Genomic DNA, 15921 nt, shown 5'->3' on the forward strand with positions numbered 1-15921 from the left:
TATGAAGTAGATATAAAGGTCCCTTCCAGGAGTTGTATTATCAATTTTTTTCAACAATCTAAGTATGTTACGCGATTTCCAGATATGAGTTCTACTCGCGTGTCAAGTTTCATCAAAATCAATAAAACAATGTAGGAGGAGTTAGCTAACAACTCCACAAACACACACCATTTTTCCACATATGTAGTATATATATATATATATATATATATACACATACACACACACACACATAATCATTTTACCATCTCTTTTCCATGCTTGCATGAGTTGGACAAAGTTTATTGCGACAGATTTTCTCAGGGTGGATGCCCCTGTCACCTATCCTCGCTTGTTTCCAGGCAAGACGTTTCCTCGTGACCAGACATGTTTTTGCAGAGTACTGGAAATGAATGACATTGTTTGTATGATGATGACACTCATTTACAACTACCACATGATGTCAACACACACACACACACACACACGTATTTGTTGAGGCAGTGCATGCATGTCTGTGTATGTGTGTATGTCTCTCTCTCTCTCTCCTTGTCTTGACAACCTATGTGTTGTAATTGAATGTCACTCATTTCTAATATTACTTGAAGACATGTCTAGGCATGAAGAAATATTACCTTACTTGGAAACAGTGTTGGTGTGGAGGCACATGGCCTAGTGGTTAGAGCAGCGGACTTGCGGTCGAGGGATCGCGGGTTCGAATCTCAGACCGGGCGATGTGTGTGTTTATGAGCGAAACATCTAAGCTCCACGCGGCTCCAGCAGAAGGTAATGGTGAGACTTCTGCTGACTCTTTCGCCACAACTTTCTCTCACTCTTTCCTCCTGCTTCTTGCAGCTCACCTGTGACGGACCGGCGTCCTGTCCAGGTGGGGAACCTATACGCCAAGAAACCGGGAAACCGGCTCTATGAGCCAGGCATGGCTTGAGAAGGAACAAACAAACAAACAAAAAACAGTGTTGGTGACAGAAAGGGCATCCAACCAAACAAACATCTGCCTCGATAAATTCTGTCTGATCAATGCAAGCATAGAAAAGTGTATATTAAAATAAGGATGATCGTGATACACACACAAAGACATATCCAGGCCATAAAGGGGGAGGTGTCTGTCCATGTGAAAGGACAGGAGATGGCTGTCTTTGTGAAGGACAGGAGATTGATTCTCCACACGGGCTCTTGTAAGTGATCTGCACATCCAATCAAGGGTTTCAAATAAATAGTTAAAGCAAAAGTTTTACACAGGAAAAAAGACAGGTTTCCATCTGGAAATTACCAATACAATATGCAGAAAGGGAATACGTAAGAACTTTGTACATGGCACCAAATATAAACCATTGCACAAAACATGCAATGAGATCACAGACAAGATGAAAGAGAAGGAAGATTTCATATATAAAAGAAAAGAATGTGGGCTTGAACTTGGAATTCCTTTATTTCCCAACTCCTCACCTCCCATTGGCCTTGTACCTTTTGGGTGTTTAACCCTTTTATTACTGTATTTATTTTGATATGCTCTGTGTTTCTTTCAATTACTTTAAATATAGCAAAGAATTTAGTAAAATAACTTAGGAACATAAATTGTGACTAAGGTTTGGTGGAAGATTTTAATTCCAAACTTATGAAAACAAGACATTTGTACTCAGAGCTAGGACCGGTTTCAGCCAGGTTGGTAACGAAAGGGTTAAATAAGGTAACTTGTCTGTTTGAGGAAGTGTCTGGTCTTGATTATGCATGCTGCACTTATGAAGTGCATCTAAGGATTGCATTTGCAGTGACATCATTTATTACAGAATACTAAAACAAATGTAACAGATGAAATAAAGGAATAACAAATGCAAACCCATGTTCTTTTTTTCTATTTTTTTAACTTTTACTTGTTTCAGTTATTAGACTGTGGCCATGCTGGGACACTGCCTAGAATTTTTAGTCAAATGAATCAATCCCAGTACTTATTTTTTCTTAAACCAGGTATTTATTCTATCAGTCTCTTTTGCCAAACCACTAAGTTACAGGAACATAAGCAAATGAACACTGGTTGTCAAGCGGTGGTGGGAGACAAACACAGACACAAAAATACACACACACACATATACTTCTTTCAGTTTCCGCCTACCAAATCCACACACAAGGTTTTGTTCAATTTGAGGTTATAGTAGAAGACACTTGCACAAGGTGCCATGCTGCAGGACTGAACACAGAATTATGTGGTTGGGAAGCGAACTTCTTTCCACACAGCCATGCCTGAACCTATAATTGACGCATTCAGTAACAGACCGTCGTAAGCGCCACAACTTAAAAAAAGAGAAAAACACAAAGTTTTGCAACTTTCAGAATGCAATATCTCAGCAAGGAATGAAGTTAGGAAGCTGGTTTTGGTCTTAAAATGACTGTGAAGACCTGCTCTAATCATCCACCTATGTAAAATCATTTATTTATGTATGCATCTGAGAGATGAAACAATGACTGCATCTTTCTCATTTTGTAGTATATACCAGTACTACAAAATGGTGTATTGCATAGCATATTTCAGCCATAATATTTAGAAAAAACATACAGAGACCACCCACCAAACATATTGCTTGCATTTTAATATAACAAGGTAAGTATCTTTAAGAGGTAACGTAAGAAAAAATAGTAAGATAATAGCCCATTATCGTTATGATGATAACAAGGAATATTAGAAAATGAGCCATAACACCTTGAAAAATGATACAGGGACTACACCAAAGTTATTGATTGAGCACCGATGCTTACAATGGTGTGTTACTAAACTCTCTGGTCTGAGTTTGGGTGAGCAAGCAATGTCAATAGCATCGAGGTACAATTTTTTCAGCCGGAATTTTTCCACCTGGATTTTCAACCTTTTCGGATTCTAGACATCAAGACAAAGAAAATGATATAATAACCTCAAAAATGGCCAGGGTGGAACTTACGACACTCTGTTACTAAATGCCTCAATTGCACTTATTATTTATGTGATCGTTATATTACATTATGGCCCTTTTCAGACTGTGCATGAAACCCTGTGAGAGCATATAATGTTAGTGGTTTAATGTGATTATCAATAAGAGCCAGAACCTGAACAGGAAAAATTGTTGTGCACTTAGCACATCCACTTCTATACATATTATATATACATATTAGATGCACAGAAAGAGTTAGTAGTAGGAGAACCAACGAAAAACTCTTTCAAGTGCTCAAAAGGCCTCACAGTAGTTGAGAGCTCCCATTAACAAGTTGACCTAATTAACAGTGGAAGTGGTTGCTTCAAAAGCTCAGTAGCCAGAGGAAGAACAGAGTCAAAAAAGTTCAGGAAATTATTACCTCTGTTGACAACTATTATGGAATTCTCTTGCAGAATGAAGGGAAGATTGCAAGATGCCTGTGTATAACACGGTGTAACACAATATTTGTCCTTGGGTAACAACTGTTATTTCCTATTTGCTTACTCCTAGAAAGTATAAAAAAATGGCTAATATTTCCTTCAAACTTTGCTTTTGTTACATTTACTCAAACCCCAAATGATCTCTCTCAACACATGGCTATGATATTCCCACTCATCATCATAGATGCACATACTGTCTGCCACATGCTTAACTGGTTAAGGTCAAGCAACTGACAAGCAAATCTGTGGTGTTGAGCAGAATATTTACTATAACGATATTTCTGTTTCAGCAACTCAGAGCTGAATCTGTCTGAAATGTAATGGAAAATAGGTCAGTTTCAAAACATTGATGTCCAGGTCACAAAAAGCAAAGTTTGAAGGGAATAGCAGTTATTTCCTTTGATTCCTAGAGAGAAGTAAATAGAAAATAACACTTAATGACTAAAGGCAAAAAAAAAAGTGTAAAGTGTAAACAAGAAAGATTGTATTGATATGGATGTATACTAAGTAACCCAAATAGAAGGATAATGCAAAAGAAGAGTTTTCCTCTTTTGCATGAAAGAAGATATAAGGTGAAGTGGTTAAGGCTGATCTCAAGGGGCTGAACATCACAAAGGAGATGATAAAGGACCACAATAAATGATGATAAATTATACAGGAGAAGGCCTGTTTAATTTGTGCAAGCATTGAAACATGGATGAAAAACAATGCTGTTGCAAGCTGAAACTCTATGTTAGTAGGTATAGTTATATATAAAAAACAGTCAACAACAATAACTAAAGGATCACCTTTATCATATTTAATTTATTTTTACAAGGAAAAGGTTGACAGTGGTTTCAAAGTTTCAACTTGGCTACAGCCATCAGGCTTTTCCTTGTAAAAATAAAATTGTGTGTGTGTATAAACAGAACCGTAAATATAATAATGTTGAAATACACCAAGAAGATAAGTTATAATCATTACTTACTGATATATTTATGATTTGCACATAAATTCAGGATTTTTATCTCCCTCATCGTATCCTGTCGTGCTTGTTCCACGGGGTAGTTGTCATTGCAGTTCTCCCCGCTCACATCAATTATCTTGACGGCATATTCAGCTTGGGTTTCTTTCTCAACGCACAGGCGCACCACACTGGTCACACCCCTAAAAACAATAGGAACATGAGAAATTGTTGTTGTTACACAGACCATATTTTGATATTTCTCGTAATGGGCTTCAAGAGTATGTAATAATTGCGGAAAATAGACTTCTCAGGAAGAAGAATAATGAAAATGTTTAGCGAGAAGACAACCAAATAGTCTTTATCCGTGATTTATGTAAATCTGATGACATAACACAATAAAGAAATGTTATGTATAATATATCATAAATATATATTGATCAACAGATAGATAGATAAATAGACAGGCAGATAGATAGATAGATAGATAGATAGATATACAAAACAACAGTAATGTTACAAATGCTGAAGGCAGAACAATATAAATTGTTATGTTGGTGACTCTACAAGCCAAAAGGAAATAATTACACACCTCTCATACACAGGTGAATTGCTAAATACTACACAGGTGACATAAATAGCTATTAGTTGGATGAAAGATTAGCAATGGTCACTGTTTTTCATGGCAAGATTGTCAAACGCAATAGGAGGGAATAGGGTAAGTAGAGAAGCGGAAATGTCCGACGTCAAAATCATTTTTAGTTTTAAGTATTGAAATAGCCACTTGTATATAACAATGGTTGTATGTACCCAAAATAACTTCAACATATTATTCTGTCAGGGACCTGAAGCTGATAAATACACTTTGAAAATAAAAGCTATTAAAGTATTTTGCCACATAACTAATTAATAACAAGAAACAGTGAAAGTGTGTGTGTGGGGGGGGCAGGATACAAAGAACTGATTAATGAAATGACTGATGATGATAAAACTGATAACTCCACTTCTATATAATGACCTGTTATGGGTCAAGAAGATTATTAATTAACTGAAGACACACACACACGAGTGAGTGGGCAAATGAAAGAAAGAGGAACTCAATGTATTTAGTATATTATCAACTAAAAAAGTTTGATTTGGCCCCGTGTATATTAAAGCTTTACAGGCTCATTACAGGAACCTAGCTCATCAGGCACAGGTGGCTGAATGGAGAGCTCTTCATTTAACCATCTGAGCCTGAAGAGGTGTGTTCATGCAATGAGCCTATGAAACTTTAATATACATAGGTCCAAATCAAACTGTTTTAAATAATAATAAAATGAATAATAATTAATATCCTTTTAGTGTTTAAACCGGCCATATCTGGCCAAAATATTCTACCTATTTTATGTTCAAACTAGTCAGATATGGTCATTCATAGCTACCTTATTGTGTCATTTTGAAAATAAACAATCACATCATTGAAATGATGCAAGATTAATTTTACATGGTGTGAATACATAAGCTTTACATTTGACAGAATAATCTGAATGCTAAAGGGATATATACACACACACACACACACACACACACACACACACACACATATATATATATATATATCATCATCATCGTTTAGTGTCCGTTTTCCATGCTAGCATGGGTTGGACGGTTCTACTGGGGTCTGTGAAGCCAGAAGGCTTTATCAGGCCCAGTCAAATCTGGCAGTGTTTCTACGGCTGGATGCCCTTCCTAACGCCAAACACTCCGTGAGTGTAGTGGGTGCTTTTTACGTGCCACCCGCACGTATATATATATATATATATATATATATATATATATATATATATATGGTGGTTGTCTTTTCCTTAGGCAGTGTTTGACCACCTCCTGTACCTACACCTCAGCACCATCATAGCATCCGATGTGGCTTTTTAAACCAGACAATGTTCTGAAAAGACACCCACATAGATTGCACATTCAAACTGGACCACCAAGAGGTGCATGCATGCATATATATATATATATATATATATATATATATATATATATATATATATATATTCAAAAATAAACAAAAAATATATAAAAAAAGAAAAGACATCACTCCCAGTCACTATTTGTCTTCCTCCAAGGAAGAATCCTGCCTGAAAGGTCAGCTTTCACTTCTTGATTGTAAAATATCTTATTCCACTTTGTGAACATTTGATGAAAGAAATTTCTCTCTCTTTCTCTTTCTTTCTGGTTTCTTTTACTAACAGCATACAAAAAACATAAGAACACTAAGTCACAACAGTTAATTATTTATTCAGCTTATCATGGTATGGTGCTACACATGAGTCATTTCACTGTCTTCCTTCAGTCACTGTTGCTCCTCCAAGACAAGGTTAAACCTGATCATCCTGATAATTTAGTTCACCTTCCTTGTATATAGGGGTATAATGTGTGTGTGTGTATACACACACACACAAACACATACATATATATGTGTATATATGTATATTATATATACACACACACATATATATACCCACACACACACATATATATATACCCACACACACATGTATATATATGATATACATATATGTGTATGTGTGTGTGTATCTCTATATGTATATATATGCATACATATAGGATGCAATGGATAAATTGTCACCGTTTTATAGTTTTAATTTCATGTAATGCGCATTGTTTGTGTTTGATTTTGTCAACTACACAGTACAGTAGGGTCAGTTGGGCACTGTCTGAGAAAAACAGCCCCATGATGCAATTCACTCAGCCAGAAATTTGGAAACAATATGCTGTACTGCATAGCATTTGCACCAGAAGTTAAAGATAACAGAAAAAAACATAAGGAAGTATACAAAGCATAAAAACCACGTTCATATACGGACATGCCCCTATGCACTCATACACACACGCCCATATATGTACATACCCGCACATATTTATATACGCATACATATACGCATATATATATATATATATATATACACACACACACATATACACATGTGTATGTATATATGTATGTATATGTTTTTATGCTTTGTATACTTCCTTATGTTTTTTTCTGTTATCTTTAACCATGGTTTTTCTTGTGCTTGTGCGTATATAGACGTATGTATGAACTTTTACGGTACGCATGTGCCTGTGTATGAGGTTGTATATATATATGCGTATATATTTGGCGAAAAATGCGAGTGAAGATGTGTACGTTTTCATAGTGACGTATAAGTACGCAAGTGGGTTCGCGAGCAGAATTATAATACAGTAATTTCCCTTTATATAACGGTATTTTTTCATAGCGTTTTTCAGATGGCCAGATAACCGAAGAGATGGTGTTGTGGATTTCCACTTCGGCATCTGAAACTCAGAGTTTTATCTTGACTATTGAGTAAATGTAACATATTATTTTATAGAATTTCCTCTATTTACATAATATTGAGGTCTCTTTCTTTCTTTTGTTATCTTACCGTTTTTACCAATATATATATATATATATATATATATATATATATATATATATATATATATATACCTTTTTATCTTTAATCTTTTTATTTATTTTAGTCATTGGACTGCAGTCATGTTAAGCCACTGCTCTGAAGGTGTTTTAATCAAATGATCGATCTAGTACATATTTTTTGAAGCCTGGTACTTATTCTAACAGTATGTCAAATCATTAAGTTAAGGGGACACAAACAAACCAACAACAGTTGTCAAGCAGTGGTGGGGGACAGGCATACACAAACACACACACACACACACATACATATAAACTAAGCATCTTTTCAGTTTCCATCTACCAAGTCCACTCACAAGGCTTTGGTCAGCCCAGTGCAATAGTAGAAAATACTTGCCCAAGGGCCATACAATGGGACTGAATCTTTTATACATACATACATACACACACACACACACACACACACACACACACACACACATATAATATACACACATACATACAATGTGTATGAGTGTGTGTGTGTGTGTGTGCACATGCATGTGTGTGTTTTTTCATGTCCTAAGAATGAGGATGAAACATGGGAAATAAGATAGTATGATTCCTTTGGAAACAGATTTAATAGAAATATTAATAAAATGATTGTCTGCTACAAAGCTTCTGCCACTGGTACATGCCATTAGCAAAAGAAGTCGTATCACTGATACAGGGCATTTACTATAGAAATAGTGTCACTGGTTCATGACGTTTTATTATTTAGTCATATCACTAGCAGCATACCCAATAATTGAACTTTTTCTACAAGGAAGTTTCTGTGTGGCCACTTAACCTATTACAAACAGTAACTAAATCTACTGCAGACCACATCCTGAAATCCAAGTTTAATCTATCTATATATATAAAACTCTAGTTGTGTGAGTGTCTGTCCCCTTCGATTTAGATTCCTAACTACTCCCACATTTTGCGGTGCAGTTTAACCAAATTCGGGTATCTTATAGTCGTGATTCATATCGAGCCCGTCTGAGTATTAGCGCGCGTCTACGATGAGTCTACGATTTTTAAAATAATTTAACATCATTTTTTATTCCATTTTAATGCATAATTTTTCGTGTGTTGATGGCGGCGGAGTTTGCGTCCACGCTCAAATACCTGCACCTGTGTTTGCTTCTCCCCCTTCTTCCCTCCCTCGTGAAGCTGTGGGGAAGGGAGTGTAAGGAAATCAACGTCGTAAAGCGTTGTCAAGGAGACCAGCGTTCTTTTAGAAGAACGACTTCATGGCTTGAAGACACCAAAACAGAAATGGCTAAGAAAGCCCGAATTGGCATCTATAAGGGAAGTAACTCTCTAAAAATGCTTATATAGTTATTTCCCTTACAAACCTGAGCAACGCTGGGCGATACTGCTAGTATAATATAAAATTTATATTTCTATTGCATATGCTGACTCATAGCTAATAAACACACATCACCTTTGTTGTACAATCGAAAAGATATCTATACCAATTTGTCTAATCTTCTAAAACCTAGCCATCAAACGTTCCTGGAAATCTCTACAGCATAATCACACGTTGTACTGTTATGACAAACCTTAACAATGAAGTAGAAGATGGTGTTCGCAAGAAAGCTACCAAAGCCCTGAACATTTAATTTTAAAAACAGATAGGTAAATAGTGTGCCAGATATGTAGTACAGCAGGTGAGCAAGTAGCAGTGGGTCAAGGGCAAGTAGTAAGAGTCAAAGTAGACAGTATTGCAGGTGGATAAGAGGAAGGGAGTCAAAGTAAACAGTATTGCAAGTGGGTATATTGCAATGAGTCAAGGTAGACAATATTGCAGGTGGATAGTGAGTCAAGGCAGACAGTATCACAATGGGTAAGTGATGATGGCTCAAGATAAACAGTATCACAAGTGGTACTTGGCAGTGATTCAAGGTGGACAGTATCATAGTGAGTAAGTGATAGTGAGTCAACGTAGATATATCAAAGGTGGGTAAGTGGTTATGAGTCATGGTAGACAGTATCACAGGCAGGTATGTGGCAGTGAGTCAAGGTGGACAATATCATAGGTGGGCAAGTGGTAGTGAGTCAAGGTAGACAGTATCACAGGCAGGTATGTGGCAGTGAGTCAAGGTGGACAATATCATAGGTGGGCAAGTGGTAGTGAGTCAAGGTAGACAGTATCACAGGCAGGTATGTGGCAGCGAGTCAAGGTGGACAATATCATAGGTGGGCAAGTGATAGTGAGTCAAGGTAGACAGTATCACAGGCAGGTATGTGGCAGTGAGCCAAGGTGGACAATATCATAGGTGGGCAAGTGGTAGTGAGTCAAGGTAGGCAGTATCACAGGCAGGTATGTGGCAGTGAGTCAAGGTGGACAATATCATAGGTGGGCAAGTGGTAGTGAGTCAAGGTAGACAGCATCGTAGTGGGTAAGTGGTAGGAGTAAAGGTAAACAGTATTGCAAGTGGGTATGTGACAGTGAGTCAAAGTAGACAGTAACGCAGTGGGTAAGTGGTTATGAGTCAAGGTAGACAGTATCACAGGTAGGTAAGCAGTAGTCTAGGGAAGAGGAGGAGAATGCAGAGAGGGTGGAGGAGAAGGGTACGAATGGAGAGGGAAGTGAGGATAGAGAGGAGGCTAAGAGTAAAGAAGATAAGGGTGGAGAGAAGGTTGCTGGAATAAAGACAGAAAGGAACACAGGAGCAAAGTGGGAGAGAGACTAAGAGAAATTAGTGCCAGAGAGGACAGAGAAAGAAGAGAGAGAGAGAGAGAAGAAAAAAGAAGAGAGAGAAAGGGGAGCAATGAGGGTGCATACACAATAAACAACATTAGTTTCAAAGCATGTAATTCTATAAACAAGCAAGAGTAGTTAGTTGTCATTGAATAGGTGTGTGGGTGGATGTGTGTGTGTGTGTGAGAGAGAGAGAGAGAGAGAGAGAAGGAGAAAGAAAGAGTAAGAAAATATGTGAAGTAGCCAGTTTGACACTGACACTTTCAAATTATATATATAACTATGTTTGTATATATGTAGGCGTGCACATTTGTAGTTATGTATGTATGTATGAATGTTGTATAAATGTATATACAGATGTACTTATGTATGTATGCATACACGTATGTGTACTAGAGTCCTTGTCATGGCAGTCTTAATAATTATAGGGAATGCTTTACACTAAAGAAAAAACAGTTCTTTTCACTGTAATGTATGATGTTTGATATATATATATATATATATATATATATACTAGTACTATGACCCAGCAACGCCGGGTCATAGTGCTAGTGCAAATCTCAGACCAATCACATACAGCTAGCTGGCATTCAATTGGCATATCAAGTTTCGGGCATTTTGATTGAGTTTTGGATAGAAAATTCACAAAAAAGTCACTTCTATTGAATTCTTAATGGCTTTGTGGGGTGACTGAGGAAATGTAAAGATGTGCATGACCACCCTTGGACAGTTTTGAATGACCATAGAAAGTACAAGCCCTCTAACTGAAAAATTGTGGATTTGTATAAAGGATACACACACACACACACACACACACACACAGACAGACATTTTGCCATTTATATATATACTAGCAGTATCGCCCGGCGTTGCTCGGGTTTGTAAGGGAAATAATTATATAAGCATTTTTAGAGATGTAAAGTATAATAGCCATCTCAATATGGCTAACCACAAAGAAGGAGGGGTGTTACTGTAGCTTTTTACGTTCTGAGATTTAATAATAAATTTTAGAGAGTTACTTCCCTTATATATGTCAAAAATGGATTAAAAATGGGAAAAATTGATGGTAAATTTTTTTTTAAATCGTAGACTCATCGTAGACGCGCGCTAATACCCAGACGGTCTCGATATGAATCACGACTATAAGATACCCGGTTTTGGTTAAACTGCACCGCAAAATGTGGAGTAGTTAGGAATCTAAATCGTAGGAGACAGACACACAACCTCACTTTTATATATAAAGATTTCCTCTATTTACATAATATTGAGGTCTCTTTCTTTCTTTTGTTATCTTACTGTTTTTACCAATATACATATATATATAAATATATATATAGTTACAGAGATGTACTTGCATAGCAAGTGACTTGATCTGAGATCGTGTGCTGGAACGAAAACAGTTGCAGCATTGAAGGTGTTTATAAGCCATTTAAGAAACACACAAAAACCGTTAGATTCACTTCAACATTTAAATTTAATTTGTCAAAATATTTTCGTCACTTTGAGACCGCGACCTGTTAGCACGATATTTTTGTCAGTGAACAGGTCGCGGTCTCAAAGCGAGGAAAATATTTTGGCAAACTAAATTTAAATGTTGAAGTGAATCTAACGGTTTTTGTGTGTTTCTTAAATGGCTTACAAACACCTTCCACGCTGCAATATATATATACACACATATATATATGTATGTATGTATGTGTGTATATGTGTATGCATGTATGTGTGTGTGTGTGCGTGTCTGTGCTTGTGATTGTCCTCCACCACTGCTTGACAACGAATGTTGGTTTGTTTACATCCCTGTCACCTAGTGGTTTGACAAAGGAAACAGATAGAATAAGTACAATGCTTACAAAAATAAAACTGGAGTTGATTCATTAAACTACAATTCTTCAAGGCATTGCCCCAGCATGCCCACAGACCAATGGCTGGAAAAAGCAGAAGAATAAAAGAATACATTCTCTGCTTTGGTCTTATGTTCAAGGCATGAGAAAGCTTGAGTTTACATGAGAAGGCCTAACAGACCTGGTAGAAACAGCAGCCAAATCTCCCTCAAATCACACCTTACTGTCTTATGTATGTATATATATATATATATGAGCCAATGAGGGGGACCTCTACATGGTAGCTAGACCTGGTAGAAATAGCAGCCAAATTTCCCCCAAATCACACCTTACTGTCTTATCTATGTATATATGTATGTATGAGCCTATGAGGGAGACCCCTACATGGCAGAAATAGCAGCCAAATCTCCCTCAAATCACACCTTACTGTCTTATGTATGTATATATATATATATATATATATACAAGCCACTACGGTTATTTAATGTAAAGTCTTCCTCAAATCACTCTCTTGCTATTTACTCTCTTCCAAGAACATTTTCACTCACTCTTATCTTCCCATACATTTTACTCATGTATCTATCAGCGTCATAGACAGAAACAAATATTACATCGCCATCGTATTCTATTGTCTACCTGTCAACACACAGACAGTGAATTAGTTTCATTTTATTCGTTGCACACTGTGTGTGTGCGTTTGCATGTGGTGTAAACCACATTAAGAAAAGCATTTGACATACACACCAGAATGTGAGTTTTCTCTAAATTTTGCTTAATTGGGGTTGAAATTTTAAAAACCGGACCTGGCAAAACCTGATGCATTCTACTCTTAAAAATGCTAGGTAAATTGTAATTGAAGAAATCCTATATTGTAGATTTCTATAACTGACAAAGGCAGGCAGATAAAATCTGCCTTTTATAATAAGAGATATATATAAAACCACACATGCATATATCATGAGACTCTGTTGGTTATGACGATGAGGGTTCCAGTTGATCGGATCAACGAAACAGCCCGCTTGTCAATAAACACTCACAACACCAGGTCTGGAAATCAAAACCACAATTCTATGACTGTGAGTCCACTGCCCTAACCACTGGGCTATTGCACCTCCACTTTGCATATATATATATATATATATATATATATCATCATCATCATCAACGTCATTTAACATCTACTCTCCATGCTGGCATCGGTTGGACAGTTTGACTGATGACTGGCAAACTAGAAGGCTGCACCAGGCTCCAATCTGATCTGGCAAGGTTTCTATAGCTGGATGCCCTTCCTAATGCCAACCACTGTGAGAGCATAGTGGGTGCTTTTTACATGTGTGTGTATATATATGTATATACACACACATGTATACTAAATACTATGTAAGATAAATTCTTGTAGTTATCTTCATTTTAAGGTAAACAAACACATAGCATATTTAGTGACCAACTCCAAATGAAAAGGGAATATATCAACTCAAAGAATCAACAATTCTCCAGGTTTAAGGAAAAGACACATTGCTTTTACTGAGCTGGGGACATTTATTGAGTAACAAACAAAGGGAAACACATTTCTTGGTCATGTCTTGAATGAATGGAGACATTATATTGTTGAGATCCTCTTAAATGTTGCAAGTTACAAGGCAGTCTCAATAGTGTTGGTGCCATGAAAAAATGAACCCAGTGGCCTTTTTAATCCCTTAGCATCTAAACCAGCCATATCTGGCTCAAATATTCTACTTGTTTTATGTTCAAACCAGCCAGATCCAGCCTCTCACACCCAAACCCACAATGTCATTCTAAAAATAAACAATCACATCATTGAAATCTCAAAGCTATGAGATAATACATGATTAATTCAAAATAATCATCATCATCATCGTTTAGCGTCCGCTTTCCATGCTAGCATGGGTTGGACGGTTCAACTGGGGTCTGGGAAGCCAGAAGGCTGCACCAGGCCCAGTTTGATCTGGCAATGTTTCTACGGCTGGATGCCCTTCCTAACGCCAACCACTCCGTGAGTGTAGTGGATGCTTTTTACGTGCCACAATTGGATGGTGCTTTTTATGTGCCACCGGCACGGGGGCCAGGCAAGGCTGGCAACAGCCACAAACGGATGGTGCTTTTTACGTGCCACCAGCACGAGGCCAGTCGGGGCGGCGCTGGCAACGGCCACGTTCGAATGGTTCTCTTACTTGTCACCGGCACTGGTAACTCAGCTGCAATTTCCATTGATCGATTTCGATTCTGATTTTCACTTGCCTCAACAGGTCTTCACAAGTAGAGTTTTGTGTCCTAAGAAGGGAAGGTATGCATAAGTGGACTGGCTACATCCCGTGTAGAAGGCCACAGGTTATGGTCTCACTTGTCCTGCCGGGTCTTCTCACGCACAGCATACTTCCAGAGGTCTCGGTCTCTAGTCATTTCCTCAGTGAGACCTAAAGTTCGAAGGTCGTGCTTCACCACCTCGTCCTAGGTTTTCCTGGGTCTGCTTCTTCCACAGGTTCCCTCAACTGCTAGGGTGTGGAACTTTTTCACACAACTATCTTCATCCATTCTCGCCACATGTCCATACCAGCGCAAACGTCTCTCTTGCACACATCTGATGCTTCTTAGGTCCAGCTTTTCTTTCAAGGTACTTACACTCTGTCGAGTATGAACACTGACATTACACATCCATCAGAGCATACCGGCTTCATTTCTTGCGAGCTTACGCATATCCTCAGCAGTCACGGCCCATGTTTCACTGCCATGTAGCATGGCTGTTCGAACACACGCGTCATACAGTCTGCCTTTTACTCTGAGCGAGAGGACTTTTGTCACCAGCAGAGGTAAGAGCTCTCTGAACTTTGCCCAAGCTATTCTTACACTAGCAGTTACACTTTCAGCACACCCGCCCCCGCTGCTGACTTGGTCACATAGGTAACAGAAGCTATCAACTATTTCTAGTTTTTCTCCCTGGAAAGTGACAGAAGTTGGTCTAAGAGCATTTTCAGTGTTTATTGTTCCTGAGCATCTGCCACATACAAAAACTATCTTCCTAGTTAACCTTCCTTTGACATTGCTGCACCTCTGAAACTAATTCGACAAAACGAGAGAAGTGTACCTTAAAGTGTCCATAGCTTACACTTGGTAGAGTTTCTACCTACACCTTTTCTACAGATCGAGCAGGGCCATCTACCTGAAGGCGTATATATATATATATGAGATGCAGCACGGATTTTTGTCAGTGAACAGGTTGCGGTCTTATAGCGATGAAAATATTTTGACAAATTAAACTTAAATGTTGAAGTGAATCGAACGGCTTTTGTGTGTTTCTTAAATGGCTTACAAACACCTTCCACGCTGCAATTGTTTTCGTTCCGGCACACGATCTCAGATCAAATCACTTGCTATGCAAGTCCATCTCCGTATGGCAAATAAGAAAACGGGGAGGATATAAAATCGACAGACATCAGTTGGTAAACATTCCAGTATGTCTATTTATTCAAATGTATTGGATGAATACACACCCATGTATGAGTGGTAGAGATTAGCAAGTGGAAAAAAGCTGATAACTGCATAAACAAGGGTGTGAATACA

General features: G+C 37.8%; 1 protein-coding gene across 2 annotated transcripts in view; it reads right to left on the reverse strand.

Annotated features, from left to right (window-relative positions):
• The window catches only part of LOC115213407 (phosphorylase b kinase gamma catalytic chain, skeletal muscle/heart isoform), a 106201-nt gene that overhangs the window by 40201 nt on the left and 50079 nt on the right, over positions 1 to 15921 (reverse strand). For both annotated transcript variants that reach the window (XM_029782361.2, XM_029782360.2), the window contains exon 3: positions 4350 to 4528. In XM_029782361.2, coding sequence (XP_029638221.1) covers positions 4350 to 4528 — 179 coding nt within the window. The remainder of the gene's footprint in view (positions 1 to 4349; positions 4529 to 15921) is intronic.

Source organism: Octopus sinensis, linkage group LG6 (assembly GCF_006345805.1).
Source record: "Octopus sinensis linkage group LG6, ASM634580v1, whole genome shotgun sequence".
NCBI classification, from domain to species: domain Eukaryota; kingdom Metazoa; phylum Mollusca; class Cephalopoda; order Octopoda; family Octopodidae; genus Octopus; species Octopus sinensis.